Source organism: Gasterosteus aculeatus, chromosome 11 (assembly GCF_964276395.1).
Source record: "Gasterosteus aculeatus chromosome 11, fGasAcu3.hap1.1, whole genome shotgun sequence".
NCBI lineage: Eukaryota > Metazoa > Chordata > Actinopteri > Perciformes > Gasterosteidae > Gasterosteus > Gasterosteus aculeatus.
In genome coordinates, this window is record NC_135699.1 from 13,559,666 (window position 1) to 13,578,289 (window position 18,624).

The 18,624-nt window shown below is 42.8% G+C and overlaps 1 protein-coding gene across 4 annotated transcripts in view; it reads right to left on the reverse strand.

Moving 5' to 3' along the window:
- Positions 1-2,577: 2,577 nt before the first annotated feature.
- cacna1ia (calcium voltage-gated channel subunit alpha1 Ia) overlaps positions 2,578-18,624 on the reverse strand; it is a 131,822-nt gene continuing 115,775 nt past the window's right edge. For all 4 annotated transcript variants that reach the window (XM_078083917.1, XM_078083916.1, XM_078083915.1 and 1 more), the window contains 3 exons: positions 7,850-8,051; positions 7,416-7,657; positions 2,578-7,175 (listed from right to left, as the gene is read on the reverse strand). In XM_078083917.1, the coding sequence (XP_077940043.1) occupies positions 6,456-7,175; positions 7,416-7,657; positions 7,850-8,051 (1,164 nt within the window). In that variant the 3' untranslated portion in view covers positions 2,578-6,455. The remainder of the gene's footprint in view (positions 7,176-7,415; positions 7,658-7,849; positions 8,052-18,624) is intronic.

Genomic DNA, 18,624 nt, shown 5'->3' on the forward strand with positions numbered 1-18,624 from the left:
GGTGGTCATAGACATAACAAACACTTTGTTCAATCTCTACAGCTATGACGCTGGAAACATCTAATCCAAGTGGGAGACGTCAGTTCTTATGTCAGGGCCTTTGTCATCTAAGCACTTGCAATTAATAAACCGGTTATACAAATGAAGCATTTAAAAGGGTTACATATCATTTTCCCATTACACTGCTTTACACGGATCTATAAGTCGGCCATGTCCAACTAGCTGAGAAACACATGGAAATGAGAAGCAAGACAAATAGAGGTTGTATGGAATTGCACTAAATAGTTTACCCTTTGTCTTGCAAGGAATTTAAGTGCGAGACTTTTGAATTGCAGATTGTGATGGAATTTGAAGAAGATGATTTATTCTGTTTCAGATCCAGTACCAGTCAAAAGTTTGGACACACTTTCTCATTGAATTAAAGAGAAAAAAGGGTCCTGGAAATGTATATTCAGGCCAATTCAATGTTTTGTTAGACAAGTGTCTACGTAGTTTTTCCCTTCAGGACATCCTTGTGTCCTGCATAATTTAAATTATAGTATGCTTCTGGGTCTGAGATGAAGTTCTGAGATGAGCCTCTTTTACTCACTCTACATAGCAAAGCGCAGCACGAGAGAGTCAGAAACACGAACGCTGTGGACGCCACAACCCAACTCTCAGACACTCGACCATTACATCCACTCCCGACATACAACATGTTTCAAATATCTGAAATATCAAATATCTGATAAAGCATCACATGTTGCTGAGATACGTAGAAAGTCAACGCGCCGTGTTTGAGCACCACCTGACTCTGAATTGACTTTCCTTCACAATTGCTTTGAAGCGCATGGAGTAATTTCAAGGTCACATAATTAAAGGTCCAACAAAATATTAAATAAATGAATTGCATGAATACAAATCTGCTGCCTTTGTTGCTCTGGAGGCTCCCTAATTTGGAGGACGAAAGATAAAACTTTCACAGCCGCAACTTTATCACAAATTCAACTTGCAAGTTGCATGAGATGGTATTTGGTAACTTTCCATAGGAGGGCACAATTCATTTTTACCAACGTCTTCAGAGGTAGTTCCTGCTTCATTTCTGTGGCTGAGTGAGTCAACGTGAGTTGTGTTCTTGGTCACCATCACGAGGAGTTAAGTGGTGTCGGTCGGCTGCTTTCTAACTTCCTCTCCGGCCTTTTCCACAAAACTCTTGCACAACTTAAAGTAAGGTAAAGTCTTTGGATGTAGCGTCATCGTAAAGTCGCTTTACTCCTTTTTTCCTGATTCTCACAATTCAGCAGTAAATTAAATTTGAATCCTGACAAATGTGGAGGGAATTTTGCCAATTTTCAAAACTATTTTCATGCTAAGCGAAAATGCTGAGTTCTGAAAGATGCGACAGCTTGATCTGGGATTAAAAATCTATTCGCAGATGAAACACCAGCACACCACCGAAGCGCCTCAGCTTCCTTCCAATAAATCTTATCCGAGAGCGAAAAAACCAGTCGCTCAACATTTGTTGCTGCGTTACTTTCGACTATTATCCCACTACCAGTGAACCAGGCGTTAAGAAAACCAGTCAATCATCGTCTCCCGGCTGAAACCAGCCGTGTCAGCACTGCTCCCAATCTCACAGTTTCAGCTGTTACGGCTCCTCTCGCCCCGCTAATGGCTTCGTGCTGCAGAGGTAGAGCGAAAGGAACACGGAGAAGGGAGAAGGAGGGTTACATCAGCGACGATAACAGAAAAGCTAACCCCCTTTGCCGACTGACTAGGCGATGTGCGTTTACGTATTCTTGTGTGAGCACCAAAAACACCAACACGTGAATTTAGTGAAATTCCACAGGAGAGCAACATCAACGAGCGGAAACATTGATGCAGCAACATCACGTGAGATCTTTGGAAGCAGAGTTTAAATATCTGGAGATTGACAGTGATTTTCTCTGATCTTTTGCCGTCAGCTCATTTCACCTCAGTGTTTTTCCTGCAGCCTGTGGTACGATCAATGACCCTGGAAGACTCCCCGGGCAGTTAGCCTCGACGCAAGCTGGTGTCCATTAAAAACCTTGATAAATGTGAGTATCAGGAAAGCCTCAGGTGTGGTTTTGGGGGTTTTGCTGACTCATGTGATTATATAAAAAGGAAGGAGATAGTATTGGGCTTTGAATAATAATCAGATGAAGCCCACCACTTATTGTACATACATTTTTAACTCTTGGAGCAAAATGTCCTGAGTTCCCCATAATGTACACTGACCTTCCCGTTTGTCCTCTCTGAGTGTGTTGCATCCAGACGACACCAGCTCGATATCACGGTCTTAAAGACGCTCATGAAGCGACGGAGCACTAAAAGCACCTGATTTACATACTTTTTGAATAAAAAGCATCACACTTCCCCCGGGAAAAAAAAACACCATCGTGAAAACAAGTTGGATGTTCTCAGAAGTTTCCGGTTCCTCCCTCTTGAGCACAGAGACAAACGCATTGATGAGACACAACTGTTTGGACCTTTTTTTTTTTTTTATCAGACTGTTTGACAAGACTTTGGTTTGGCTCCACACCTTTTAAAATAATAACTTAAACAAAGAGATCAGAATTATGCCTGGCTTAGCCCACTTTTAATCCGACCCATCACCCGTCTCAGTAAAATACATTTAATGGATGCGCCATGCGGTACAGAAGCACTACAGCTCAGACAAAACCCCCGCGTCTGCAGTGGAGGTGAAAAAGGTGATTGAAGAGGTAGGAAATCAACCAAATCTGCACACTAGTTTTTTTTCTTCATCTTCCTTGTCATTCATTCGAAGGACAACGGGCCTGCAGGGAGGGGGGTGGGGTTGGATGAGGTGGGATGGCTGGCTGGTTGTGGGTGTGAGGTAAACAACACCTCAGAGTTCAGCGTGCATGCCTAATGTGCTCCTCTCGCACCGCCGGCTCCGCTGGGCCAGGCCGCCGATGACGAGCTGTCTGAAGAAGTCTCTTAGTCCTGCAGCGCCGAGCGTCGGATCCACGCTGTCCAGCCGTCCACGTCATCTCTGCACACTTCCTGCTTCTGTCCCTGACCGGTTCTCGGCTTTCCTTTTGCTCCTTCAGACTGTCTTGGCACAACCCTCTTTTTCTTCTTCTCTCATTTCAAATGCTTATTAAATGCGAATTAAATAAAAATTGATGAATATCTTGTGAATAGTGTGCAGGAAGAAACACATTTTTTTGTGGCTTTGACTGATGTTTTTAGTAGATTCATAGCAGCAGTCAAAAATCACTGGGGCATTCCCTTTAACTTTGTACAATTTTATGAAATGCATTCTAATGATAATAATCATGGTCACTGGCAGTAATGCACACATGCAGATCAAAATACAAAGATATGTACAAATGTGAATTGTACACTCCTTAAGGTGTGTTCAGACTGAAGGCGAAGCTCATTTTGGAGGTGGAGTCATTGCATTCGACTTCAACGTAGAGTGGCACAACTCTTTGCTATTTGAAAAGGTAGAAACTTTAGCAAACAATGTGTGCTTCTCCAGAGCTATCGCACTCCACTCTGTGCACATACAGAGACAAGAGGGGGGGAAACAACAGAAAGGAAAATGATCCGATCCTGGTAAATTGCTATGATTCAGAAATGTAGCACGCACTCACCTACAAAGGCACACTGTGCACGCAGGGAGTCGGTGCATTGTTAAGTTTGTATAGCCAACATCTGGACCGTGGGTGCATTTGCTGTTTGCAGCATATCAACGCTCCACCAGTTAAATTTGTGTGAATAAAGCAAGAAAATTTGCTACAGTCTGTGCACACCTTTACAGCTATCTTTCAAAAGTTACCAGTTGTTCCGCCTGACCTTAGTTCAATAACCTCAATTGTTCATGTTTTCCAATTTCTCTTTGCTGATTGGTTCCCGAGAGGGCAGACGTGCTCTCAGATTGGTTGTAGGTTCAGACAAGTAGCATCAAAAACAGACGGCAATGAAAACTGTGGTATTCTGAGGAGATAGAAATCACATTGACATCATTTACTCAGGGCATCCACATAGAACATTTATTGCTGCGTAGTCAGGCTTTAACCTTTGGTGTCATATTCAGTTGACACAAGGATTTGTCTCAGAAAGATAGGACGATATATCTTTGAAGCTAAAACAGCCCTTGGTTGCTCCGTGTTTTCCTTCTTGGACAAAACGGGACACTGCAGGAAAAGGCAAATCACTTCACCTGAAGTTATGAACACACACACGCACACAAGCATACACTTACACAACTGTCTTCAACACCGCTCTAATACCCAACACCATGTGATAGAACATAGTCGTCAAAGTGATTTTGCATGATTATAAAAAGGTAAAACCCTCAGTTTTTCTCGCATCACCTCATTCTTTTTGAGAAATAAAAAACAAAAACAAGGTAATGTTTAAAACAAAAGGGACACCACAGTCGACATCTAGAAATTAGGCCTTAAGATGAGCACCTCCTTTTTGGATGTGAGTGATTCATCAAGCGGCAGAGGCCAGAACAAGTTTGCATTAAAAGATGCAGAGTTTTGTTCATCGGTACAGTATCAGCTGTTGATGTCCAACTATGGTGTGAGAAAGGGCTGCTACAACATAGTGTATGTGTGACGAAAATATGAGTGCATTGAGCGTCATTTCAAGAAAAAGCATACTGTATTGCAATCCCAGAACCATGCTTAAGACACACTGTCCATAATCAAGATGTTGTGGTGTAACTTTAAAAATTAAAGCTTTCATAAAGATGATTTATGCTAATCGTGTCTGTTTTTTTCAGCTTTGGAGGCTAAAAGCAAAGTTCCCCGTGTTCAGGAATGTCTGTGAGCTGGAACGATCCTTGTGTGCTGAGTGCTGAATATGGCTGTTCCCATCTCTGGTTGCCCCCTTTGGACTCCAACATTTGAAAGAAAAAACGAAATCCGTGAGGAACCGGGGTTCCCAAGGAGAAACGCGCTGGAGGGAGCAATCACTTCAGCGCACGGGAGTTAGTTTGACATTTTTTGCTTTGTTGTTTTATACACCGTCCACACATTAAAAAATATTATAAAACTGGAAGCCACTGGCAGACAAAAAGTCCTAGACAACAAGAGATTGTGTGGGTTAAATGACATGGGGACAAAGTAACACTTGCACGTGCCTATTCTCTTTCCTACAAAAATAGTGGAATAAAAATCACATGGTTATCACCCAACATTGACATCTTGATACACTTCTGTATATAGATTAAAAAATCTTGGTTAAATGCAATTCCATCATGCAGTCAAGGTCCCGAGCAACTCGTGTGGGTTTGTCCATTCATCACAAATCCTTAAGCATGGTGAGAGGAAGTTCTGTCAATGGAGTGCGCTTGAAGTTTCACTTCATTAGGGAGCTGTGAACCATTTATTTTTGGTGCACACAAGGCTGGCCCATGCACACGTTATTGTTTCTTCTGGTGGAGTAAAGCTCCATCCAGCTTTCTTTCTTACTCATTTCTCCCTGTTTGGGAGAGATGTTGGAGATAGAAGGAAAAATAACCAATTTCACGAATCACTCCATGCACCGTTATACCTCCGCGTCTGTCAATTTCTTTTCATTTTCCACCGCCACTCAAGACTAACTTGACAGAGGCACGGCGCTTTGATCAGTCAATACCCGTCTTCTGTTTCAAAATGATAGAGGTACGGGGAAGAGATGAGAATGATTAAATGCATGCCTTGCAGACCTCCGGCAGCGCTCCCACAAAGACTTTAAGCACACGCACTTGAACTCTCCTCCACCTCGCGTTTTACTCTGAACCCAGCGGAAGGTCCTGTGCCAGAGTGAGTGTGACTCGTTGTTTCCGTCTGCCGGAGCAGATGGACGTTAGATCCGCTTTCTGCTTTCCCAGCCAAACAAAAATGACCCGCCTTCTCCTTTCGCAGCCTTCCTTCCGCCTTAAAATATTCTGCCATTTTCCAAGCCTCCTCCCACTTACGTGCTGCACTGCCTCTGAGACGTAAACCGATCAAAACAGACTTGGTTTTTACGGAGAGCTATTTCGGTTCGGACCCGAGCCGACGCGGCATAAAGCAAACTACAATCGAGCAAGAACAAGGATCCTTCCTGTGTCTTCAAGTTGAATCTCTTCTTTCTTTTGATTCTATTGGCTCCCTGATACGAATTGGTCTCCTGGTCTTCCAATGTGAGCAAAACCTTCAAAGCAGTCCTTACAGGTACATCCTCCAAGAGGGTATAAGGCCTTGATTCTGCATCCTCACCAGCAGGCTATAACCAATACCCTTCCTTAGGTAGCACGAAATACGATATGGGCTTGTCACAAATGTTGAGAAAGGGGTTGGGGGTGTAAGATGAGGGTTCGGCTTTGGAATACGGGACATCATGTGTCATCAAGCCTCTCTCTCTCACTGGTGAAAGCAGAGAGAGTCAGAGGGACAGCTAGGGGTTTAGATCCAAGGAATGGAGAGACAAAGAACAGTGAACAGTGGGTTTCATCTGTTTTTCCGACACGGTCCTACTGTCGTTTGGCTTGAGCTCTTCCCTTTGAACCCTTGCTCGCCATCTCCCATTTCAACTCGTCCTTCTCCTCTTCTTGTATCAACTAACACCCCCGCCCAGGGGTTGGCCAGGAAGCCTTGGGGGTCCATTAGCTCCATGCCCAGAATCTCCCGGCGTCCCTCCCTGGGACGCGACGACAGCAGCATCCCCCCTTGGTCCAAGCTGCCTGTGCTGTTGCACTTCTTCACCACCCCTTCTGGGTACACCAGGGAGCTGGGCGACAGCAGCGATGTCAGCGACAAGCTGCTCAGTGTCTCTGACAAGTGTTCACTGTTGCCCGCCTGGCTGGAGCCACAACCACCAATTGACGATCCGATACCTATGCCCAGGTCCTCGTCCGAAGGGTCGATGGAGTCTTCCCTGGCGTAGCCCGGGCTGGTGCTACCTCGCCCACTGCTCTGGCTACGCTGGTGGCCCCTGGTGGCTTGGAGGGTGAGGGCTGATGAGGGGCTCGGCCGGGGTCTCAGGGTCCGGATAGGGGAGGAAGTGGCAATGTCGTCTTCAGGCAACGGGTGTGGCAAGGGAGCCGTTGGCAAAGGCAACTCTAGGTTCTGTGGTGGAGAGATGCTGAAGCTCAGTCCCTCCTCCAGGGTGGTCTGGAGGCTGCCTTCAGAGCTGCCAGTAGCAAGGGACGAGTCACTGTGGGACGGATACTGGAGACAGAAGGAAGGAAGAGAGAAAGAAAGCACATGGTACAACATTTATTTTCATTGTGAATGTAAAAATTACAAATCCTCCGCTAACTTCAGGCCATTTCTAACCCAGATAAGAAGAGAAATGTATCCTCTTTTCTTGCTTCATTGTTGACATCAATCTAATTACTCTGACAGAGAAAAATCTCTATCTCTATGTGAAATAATATTCATCTGAGTTTTCCCCCTCCCTTCCCCTACCTGTGTGCAGAGCATCTTGTTATGGGCTCCTGGGGAGCGGAGCGATGCCCAGGAGTCGGGAGAGGTCACTCTAAGGCCCCTCGACAACCGTAGGCTTTTACTGCGAGGAGGTGCCGGGATGGTTGCTCCTGCAGGCTGGAAGAACTCTGCAGGCAGACTGAAAAGGGGAGCAACGCCACTGGCTCCTCCAACTCCTCCTGTGGTCCTTTCCTTGTTGCTGCTGCTGCTGCTAGAAACGCCGCCTTGCAGAGGGAATACACTCTTTCCATTTTAATCCTGGTGTCGTTGTATGGATAGTAGACAACTTTTCTTCTGTTTAATTAATTCCATTTTACCTACAACCACTAATCCTTTGGCATGTAACCCTCAGGATACAGCAACAAATGAAAACAGAAATGAATAAGTTGAACCATATACAGTACAGGTTTATTCACCAGGGCTACAGTGAGGTTGGTGTGTTAGCATCTCTTTCCCCTGCAGTGCAGTCTCCACCTCGATGCCAGTGCTGGGCGGCCGGCAGGACTGGCCCGACCCTTGCACCTGGCTCTGCACCACGGTCCGGGTCTGGTGGCCTCCTGCGTGACTTCCTCCACCTCCAGCCTCTTCTGAGCTGTGGGAGTCACTGCTGCACCTTCCCTAGAATAGAGCAGATGACCTGACATTGAGGAGAACGTCGTTTCCCATGTTTTCAATAAAAAGAGAAAATTATTGCAAATTAAGACATAGAGAAAGTACAATTTAAGCATTATATTTTTTTCAAGCGACAATATCTGGGCCGAGTCTAATAGAAAATAAGTAGAGCAAAATGTAGCCCCTGTGGCATCTTGGGAATATCAAACATGGCCTCTGTTTAACATAATCTCGCAAGCATTTAAGTGCCAGTGAAAGGGTGGGGGCTGATTATAAGCCGACAGAGCCCGTTATTGTCATGTTAGGTATTGAAACAATAAATGTTTGTTATGAATGAGTCGGTGTGTGCGACGGCTGCTTGCAACAAGCGGGAAGCAGGAGGTCGATTAAGGCAGGACTTCAGCTCTGTAAGCTCTTACCTCAAACCTTTTAATTACCGTCATGTAGGGACCGCAGAATAATTGTTGGAATGCATTAGATGCATTCCAAGTATTGTTCTTCGAATCTTTATTGTTGGAATGCATTAAGATGCATTCCAAGTATTGTTCTTCGAATCTTTATTCAACTTATTGTTGGAATGCATTGAGATGCATTCCAAGTATTGTTCTTCGAATCTTTATTGTTGGAATGCATTAGATGCATTCCAAGTATTGTTCTTCTAATCTTTATTTCCGACTTATTATTCTATTTCTTCCGCGCCCCCTTTCAACTCCTTCACACTTTCAGCTATTAAAATCCTTCAAATATTAAAATGTTCAGCTCCTTTTTGGCTTGAGGGCTATGACTTTTCAGCTTTCTACCTCTTAAGCTTGAATTTATATAAATCAATAATCATTAATATTTTAACATGGTTTTCAAATGGAGTTTGCTTTCAAATCCTCCTAAACTTCTTCAACTTTCAGATTTTTCAGCTTCGCAAATCTTTCAGCTACAGACACCATTTAAACTTTTAAATGTTGACACAAGTCTTAACTATTTTATGAAAAAAACTGCTTCTTGATATCTATTGTACTTTTTTCATAATCACTGATTATGTTTCACTAGTTCTTCGCTCCGTTTCTGACTTTTACATGAGTGTGTATTGCGTCTGCTAGAGTGGAGAGCTCGAGGCTAGAGGCTGAAGCAGCGCAGAAATCTGGTTAAAAAAGTATGGAACTTCTGTCCTTGCAGCCAAAGTATACACTCTAGAGGCTTAATTTCTTCAGATTAATGAGGGTATGGTTGTGCTGATTGGATTAATGTGTTCATGGAATCCCAGAGTTTTTTAGTTTTGGCGCAAGGAGTGTTTGAGTGACACAACCTCTGCCAAAAGCCCCATAGGCTCCAATACAAATCTGCCGACATATTTCTCACAAAAATCCACAAGGTACACGTTCTGTCAACGGCCATAGGAGCCGTATTTATTACCGGACAGACATAAAAACACATCCACGCGTTCGGTAGAGTCTTGGGTCTCATACAAACGCCGTATTTTTTAGATAGCTGTTATAGTTTTGCGCTGGTTCTCATTTGTTTGAGGTGTGGATTCTGTGTAACTCGCTGTCCTGTGTCTGCACTTTTGCAGCCGCACAGGTGCGTCGTTGTCGTGGTTACGAGCACTCACATGCTGCAGGATCTGTCTGTGGCTCACAGCTGCTCGCTCCTATGACCTGATTAGTGGAGTCACATGACGCAGCTATGCTTTCTGTCAACAGACCAATATGATAAAGACACTCGCCCCCCCTCCCCCCTCCCCCCTGACCTCTACTTACTGTTAATCACTCTCAGTCAGTCAGTCAGTCTAATTCTCCTCCCCTCTCCCTCTCTTCCTCACCACCATTCCCTTCCTCACCCTCTCACCCTCCCTCCCTCTATCTACACCCCCCCACCCCACCCAATGCAATAGGTGCGCCGTTGCCGTGGTTACTCGTAAACACGCTGCAGTATCTCTGTGTGTGACTCACAGCTGCTCCAATGACCTGATTAGTGGAGTCACATGACGCAGCTATGCTTTCTGTCAACAGACCAATATGATAAAGACACTGGCCCCCCCTCCCCCCTCCCCCCTGACCTCTGCTCACTGTTAATCACTCTCAGTCAGTATGTATGTCTATTTCTCCTCTCTCTCTCTCTCCCTCTATCTCTTCCTCACCACCCCTCCCTTCCTCACCCTCTCACCCTCCCTCCCTCTATCTACACCCCCCCACCCCACCCAATGCAATAGGTGCGCCGTTGCCGTGGTTACTCGTAAACACGCTGCAGTATCTCTGTGTGTGACTCACAGCTGCTCCAATGACGTGATTAGTGGAGTCACATGACGCAGCTATGCTTTCTGTCAACAGACCAATATGATAAAGACACTAGCCCCCCCTCCCCCCTCCCACCTGACCTCTTCTCACTGTTAATCACTCAGTCAGTCAGTATGTCTGTCTATTTCTCCTCCTCTCTCTCTCCCTCTATCTCTTCCTCACCACCCCTCCCTTCCTCACCCTCTCACCCTCCCTCCCTCTATCTACACCCCCCCAACCCACCCAATCCAATAATTTCAAAATAAAAGCCACATGGAGGGAATTTTTACTGTAATGTTTGTGATGAGGCCTATTAATTAAAAACGTCTTAGTTTGAATAACAAACATTCTGTCTCCCACTACGAATATTACTCGTACTTCTAGTACTACAACTGATACTTCTACTACCATACTACTAGTATTTCTACTGCTATTAATACTACAACTACTACTAATGTTATTACAAATACGACTATGGCTAATAGTATTACAGCTGTTTCTACTGCTATTGATACTAAACCTACTATTACTGCTAGTACTACTAATACCACAATTATAACTAATACTACTACTAATATTACTACAAACAATTTTAAACAAATTTAAGCTCCTGCAACTTCTGTTTTTAGAAAATCTATTGAAATTCAGCTTCCCCACTTCCTGTATTTTCAGCAGTTCTTTAAAATAATTTCAGCTATTCTTATGCCTCTATCAACAGCAATTTTTCAATATTCATTTCTGTATTTTTTTGCAATATTTCAAATTTATTTCAGCTGTTTTCATTTCTGCTTTTTCAGCAAATCTATTGAAATTCCTTTCAGCTTCTCCCATTTCTGTATTTTCAGCAATTTCAAATTCATTTCAGCTTTTCTAATATCTATAATTTCAGCAAATGTATTCAAATTCCCTTCAACTTTCTGTATTTTCAGCTATTTTAAAAAGTTCATTTCAGCTTTCAGCTTTTTGCATTCCAACGCATTTTCAGCAGGAAATGCATTTTCTAGTTCCGACTTATTATTATGTTTCTTCTATTTCTTCCGCGCCCCCTTTCAACTCCTTCACATTTTCAGCTATTAAAATCCTTCAAATATTAAAATGTTCAGCTCCTTTCTGGCTTGAGGGCTATGACTTTTCAGCTTTCTACCTCTTATGCTTGAATTTATATAAATCAATAATCATTAATATTTTAACATGGTTTTCAAATGGAGTTTGCTTTCAAATCCTCCTAAACTTCTTCAACTTTCAGATTTTTCAGCTTTGCAAATCTTTCAGCTACAGACACCATTTAAACTTTTAAATGTTGACACAAGTCTTAACTATTTTATGAAAAAAACTGCTTCTTGATATCTATTGTACTTTTTTCATAATCACTGATTATGTTTCACTAGTTCTTCGCTCCGTTTCTGACTTTTACATGAGTGTGTATTGCGTCTGCTAGAGGCGGGACCTCGAGGCTAGAGTGTGGAGCAGCGCAGAAATCTGGTTAAAAAAGTATGGAACTTCTGTCCTTGCAGCCAAAGTATACACTCTAGAGGCTTCATTTCTTCAGATTAATGAGGGTATGGTTGTGCTGATTGGATTAATGTGTTCATGGAATCCCAGAGTTCTTTAGTTTTGGCGCAAGGTGTGTTTGAGTGACACAACCTCTGGCAAAAGCCCCATAGGCTCCAATACAAATCTGCCGACATATTTCTCACAAAAATCCACAAGGTACACGTTTTGTAAACGGCCATAGGAGCCGTATTTATTACCGGACAGACATAAAAACACATCCACGCGTTCGGTAGAGTCTTGGGTCTCATACAAACGCCGTATTTTTTAGATAGCTGTTATAGTTTTGCGCTGGTTCTCATTTGTGTGAGGTGTGGATTCTGTGTAACTTGCTGCCATGTCTCTGCATTTTGCAGCCGTTAATGATCACAGGTGCGTCGTTGTCGTGGTTACGAGCACTCACATGCTGCAGGATCTCTGTCTGTGGCTCACAGCTGCTCGCTCCTATGACCTGATTAGTGGAGTCACATGACGCAGCTATGCTTTCTGTCAACAGACCAATATGATAAAGACACTCGCCCCCCCTCCCCCCTCCACCCTGACCTCTTCTCACTGTTAATCACTCTCAGTCAGTCAGTCTGTCTAATTCTCCTCCTCTCTCCCTCTCTATCTCTTCCTCACCACCATTCCCTTCCTCACCCTCTCACCCTCCCTCCCTCTATCTACACCCCCCCACCCCACCCAATCCAATAGGTGCACTGTTGCCGTGGTTACTCGTAAACACGCTGCAGGATCTCTGTCTGTGGCTCAAAGCTGCTCCTATGAGCTGATTAGTGGAGTCACATGACGCAGCTATGCTTTCTGTCAACAGACCAATATGATAAAGACACTAGCCCCCCTCCCCCCTCCACCCTGACCTCTACTTACTGTTAATCACTCTCAGTCAGTCAGTCAGTCTAATTCTCCTCCCCTCTCCCTCTCTTCCTCACCACCATTCCCTTCCTCACCCTCTCACCCTCCCTCCCTCTATCTACACCCCCCCACCCCACCCAATCCAATAGGTGCGCCGTTGCCGTGGTTACTCGTAAACACGCTGCAGTATCTCTGTGTGTGACTCACAGCTGCTCCAATGACGTGATTAGTGGAGTCACATGACGCAGCTATGCTTTCTGTCAACAGACCAATATGATAAAGACACTAGCCCCCCCTCCCCCCTCCCCCCTGACCTCTACTTACTGTTAATCACTCTCAGTCAGTCTAATTCTCCTCCCCTCTCCCTCTCTTCCTCACCACCATTCCCTTCCTCACCCTCTCACCCTCCCTCCCTCTATCTACACCCCCCCACCCCACCCAATGCAATAGGTGCGCCGTTGCCGTGGTTACTCGTAAACACGCTGCAGTATCTCTGTGTGTGACTCACAGCTGCTCCAATGACCTGATTAGTGGAGTCACATGACGCAGCTATGCTTTCTGTCAACAGACCAATATGATAAAGACACTCGCCCCCCCTCCCCCCTCCACCCTGACCTCTTCTTACTGTTAATCACTCAGTCAGTCAGTATGTCTGTCTATTTCTCCTCCTCTCTCTCTCCCTCTATCTCTTCCTCACCACCCCTCCCTTCCTCACCCTCTCACCCTCCCTCCCTCTATCTACACCCCCCCAACCCACCCAATCCAATAATTTCAAAATAAAAGCCACATGGAGGGAATTTTTACTGTAATGTTTGTGATGAGGCCTATTAATTAAAAACTTCTTAGTTTGAATAACAAACATTCTGTCTCCCACTACGAATATTACTCGTACTTCTAGTACTACAACTGATACTTCTACTACCATACTACTAGTATTTCTACTGCTATTAATACTACAACTACTACTAATGTTATTACAAATACGACTATGGCTAATAGTATTACAGCTGTTTCTACTGCTATTGATACTAAACCTACTAATACTGCTAGTACTACTAATACCACAATTATAACTAATACTACTACTAATATTACTACAAACAATTTTAAACAAATTTAAGCTCCTGCAACTTCTGTTTTTAGAAAATCTATTGAAATTCAGCTTCCCCACTTCCTGTATTTTCAGCAGTTCTTTAAAATAATTTCAGCTATTCTTATGCCTCTATCAACAGCAATTTTTCACTATTCATTTCTGTATTTTTTTGCAATATTTCAAATTTATTTCAGCTGTTTTCATTTCTGCTTTTTCAGCAAATCTATTGAAATTCCTTTCAGCTTCTCCCATTTCTGTATTTTCAGCAATTTCAAATTCATTTCAGCTTTTCTAATATCTATAATTTCAGCAAATGTATTCAAATTCCCTTCAACTTTCTGTATTTTCAGCTATTTTAAAAAGTTCATTTCAGCTTTCAGCTTTTTGCATTCCAACGCATTTTCAGCAGGAAATGCATTTTTGTTGGAATGCATTAACGATGCATTCCAAGTATTGTTCTTCGAATCTTTATTTCTTCATCTTCAACTTCTTCTATTTCTTCCGCGCCACCTTTCAACTCCTTCACACTTTCAGCTATTAAAATCCTTCAAATATTAAAATGTTCAGCTCCTTTCTGGCTTGAGGGCTATGACTTTTCAGCTTTCCACCTCTTATGCTTGAATTTATATAAATCAATAATCATTAATATTTTAACATGGTTTTCAAATGGAGTTTGCTTTCAAATCCTCTTCAACTTCTTCAACTTTCAGATTTTTCAGCTTCGCGAATCTTTCAGCTACAGACACCATTTCAACTCTCAAATGTTCACACAAGTCTCAACTATTTTATGAAAAAAACTGCTTCTTGATATCTATTGTACTTTTTTCATAATCACTGATTATGTTTCACTAGTTTTTCGCTCCGTTTCTGACTTTTACATGAGTGTGTATTGCGTCTGCTAGAGGCGGGGCCTCGCAAGCTAGAGTGTGGGGCATCGCAGAAATCTGGTTTAAAAAGTATGGAACTTCTGTCCTTGCAGCCAAAGTATACACTCTAGAGGCTTCATTTCTTCAGATTAATGAGGGTATGGTTGTGCTGATTGGATTAATGTGTTCATGGAATCCCAGAGTTTTTTAGTTTTGGCGCAAGGAGTGTTTGAGTGACACAACCTCTGCCAAAAGCCCCATAGGCTCCAATACAAATCTGCCGACATATTTCTCACAAAAATCCACAAGGTACACGTTCTGTCAACGGCCATAGGAGCCGTATTTATTACCGGACAGACATAAAAAGCACATCCACGCGTTCGGTAGAGTCTTGGGTCTCATACAAACGCCGTATTTTTTAGATAGCTGTTATAGTTTTGCGCTGGTTCTCATTTGTGTGAGGTGTGGATTCTGTGTAACTTGCTGCCATGTCTCTGCATTTTGCAGCCGTTAATGATCACAGGTGCGCCGTTGTCGTGGTTACGAGCACTCACACGCTGCAGGATCTGTCTGTGACTCACAGCTGCTCCTATGACCTGATTAGTGGAGTCACATGACGCAGCTATGCTTTCTGTCAACAGACCAATATGATAAAGACACTCGCCCCCCCTCCCCCCTCCACCCTGACCTCTGCTCACTGTTAATCACTCTCAGTCAGTCAGTCTGTCTAATTCTCCTCCCCTCTCCCTCTCTATCTCTTCCTCACCACCCCTCCATTCCTCACCCTCTCACCCTCCCTCCCTCTATCTACACCCCCCCACCCCACCCAATCCAATAGGTGCGCCGTTGTCGTGGTTACTCGCTCACACGCTGCAGGATCTGTCTGTGGCTCACAGCTGCTCCTATGACCTGATTAGTGGAGTCACATGACGCAGCTATGCTTTCTGTCAACAGACCAATATGATAAAGACACTCGCCCCCCTCCACCCTGACCTCTGCTCACTGTTAATCACTCTCAGTCAGTATGTCTGTCTATTTCTCCTCTCTCTCTCTCTCTCCCTCTATCTCTTCCTCACCACCCCTCCCTTCCTCACCCTCTCACCCTCCCTCCCTCTATCTACACCCCCCCACCCCACCCAATCCAATAATTTCAAAATAAAAGCCCCATGGAGGGAATTTTTACTGTAATGTTTGTGATGAGGCCTATTAATTAAAAACTTCTTAGTTTGAATAACAAACATTCTGTTTCCCAACCCCCCTCACCCAATTCCATCATTACAAACTAAAAGCTTCAATGATTATCTGTACCTTAACCATGAAGCGGTTTCGTTGAAATACGCATTGCTCTTTCAAATACTACTATAACCACTACGAATATTACTAGTACTTCTAGTAGAACTACAACTGATACTTCTACTACCATACTACTAGTATTTCTACTGCTATTAATACAACTACTACTAATGTTATTAAAAATACTACTATGGCTAATAGTATCAGTATTCCAGCTGTTTCTACTGCTATTGATACTAAACCGACTTCTACTGCTAGTACTGATACCCAAATTACAACTAACATTACTACAAACAATTTTAAACCTCTTTTTATTCATCTCAGCTTTTGTTATTTCTGTACTTTTTAAAATTCATTTAAGCTCCTGCAACTTCTGTTTTGCAATATTTCACATTTATTTCAGCTGTTTTCATTTCTGCTTTTTCAGCAAATCTATTGAAATTCCTTTCAGTTTCTCCCATTTCTGTATTTTCAGCTATTTCAAATTAATTTCAGCTTTTCTAATATCTTTTATTTCAGCAAATGTATTCAAATTCCCTTCAACTTTCTGTATTTTCAGCTATTTTTAAATATTCAGCAAATGTATTCAAATTCCCTTCAACTTTCTGTATTTTCAGCTATTTTTAAATATTCAGTGCAGCTTTCAGCTTTTTGCATTCCAACGCATTTTCAGCAGGAAATGCCTTTTCTAGTTATTATTATTCTTCTATTTCTTCCGTGCCACCTTTCAACTCCTTCACACTTTCAGCTATTAAAATCCTTCAAATATTAAAATGTTCAGCTTCTTTCCGGCTTCCCTGCTATGACTTTTCAGCTTTCTACCTCTTAAGCTTGAATTTATATAAATCAATAATCGTTAATATTTTAACATGGTTTTCAAATGGAGTTTGCTTTTCAAATCCTCTTCAACTTCTTCAACTTTCAGATTTTTCAGCTTCGCGAATCTTTCAGCTACAGACACCATTTCAACTCTCAAATGTTCACACAAGTCTCAACTATTTTATGAAAAAAACTGCTTCTTGATATCTATTGTACTTTTTTCATAATCACTGATTATGTTTCACTAGTTCTTCGCTCCGTTTCTGACTTTTACATGAGTGTGTATTGCGTCTGCTAGAGGGGGACCTCGCAGGCTAGAGTGTGGGGCATCGCAGGAATCTGGTTAAAAAAATATGGAACTTCTGTCCTTGCAGCCAAAGTATACACTCTAGAGGCTTCATTTCTTCAGATTAATGAGGGTATGGTTGTGCTGATTGGATTAATGTGTTCATGGAATCCCAGAGTTTTTTAGTTTTGGCGCAAGGAGTGTTTGAGTGACACAACCTCTGCCAAAAGCCCCATAGGCTCCAATACAAATCTGCCGACATATTTCTCACAAAAATCCACAAGGTACACGTTTTGTAAACGGCCATAGGAGCCGTATTTATTACCGGACAGACATAAAAAGCTCATCCACGCGTTCGGTAGAGTCTTGGGTCTCATACAAACGTAGTCTTTTTTAGATAGCTGTTATAGTTTTGCGCTGGTTCTCATTTGTTTGAGGTGTGGATTCTGTGTAACTCGCTGCCATGTCTCTGTCTTTTGCAGCCGCTCGTTAATGATCACAGGTGCGCCGTTGTCGTGGTTACGAGCACTCACATGCTGCAGGATCTGTCTGTGGCTCACAGCTGCTCCTTGTGACCTGATTAGTGGAGTCACATGACGCAGCTATGCTTTCTGTCAACAGACCAATATGATAAAGACACTCGCCCCCCCTCCCCCCTCCACCCTGACCTCTGCTCACTGTTAATCACTCAGTCAGTCAGTATGTCTGTCTATTTCTCCTCCTTTCTCTCTCCCTCTATCTCTTCCTCACCACCCCTCCCTTCCTCACCCTCTCACCCTCCCTCCCTCTATCTACACCCCCCCACCCCACCCAATCCAATAATTTCAAAATAAAAGCCCCATGGAGGGAATTTTTACTGTAATGTTTGTGATGAGGCCTATTAATTAAAAACTTCTTAGTTTGAATAACAAACATTCTGTCTCCCAACCCCCCCTCACCCAATTCCATCATTACAAACTAAAAGCCTCAATGATTATCTGTACCTTAACCATGAAGCGGTTTCGTTGAAATACGTATTGCTCTTTCAAATACTACTACAACCACTACGAATATTACTAGTACTTCTACACTAAAACTGATACTTCTACTACCATACTACTAGTATTTCTACTGCTATTAATGCTACAACTACTACTAATGTTATTACAAATACTACTATGGCTAATAGTATCAGTATTCCAGCTGTTTCTACTGCTATTGATACTAAACCTACTATTACTGCTTATACTGCTAGTACTACTAATACCACAATTATAACTAATACTACTACTAATATTACTACAAACAATTTTAAACAAATTTAAGCTCCTGCAACTTCTGTTTTTAGAAAATCTATTGAAATTCAGCTTCCCCACTTCCTGTATTTTCAGCAGTTCTTTAAAATAATTTCAGCTATTCTTATGCCTCTATCAACAGCAATTTTTTAATATTCATTTCTGTATTTTTTTGCAATATTTCAAATTTATTTCAGCTGTTTTCATTTCTGCTTTTTCAGCAAATCTATTGAAATTCCTTTCAGCTTCTCCCATTTCTGTATTTTCAGCAATTTCAA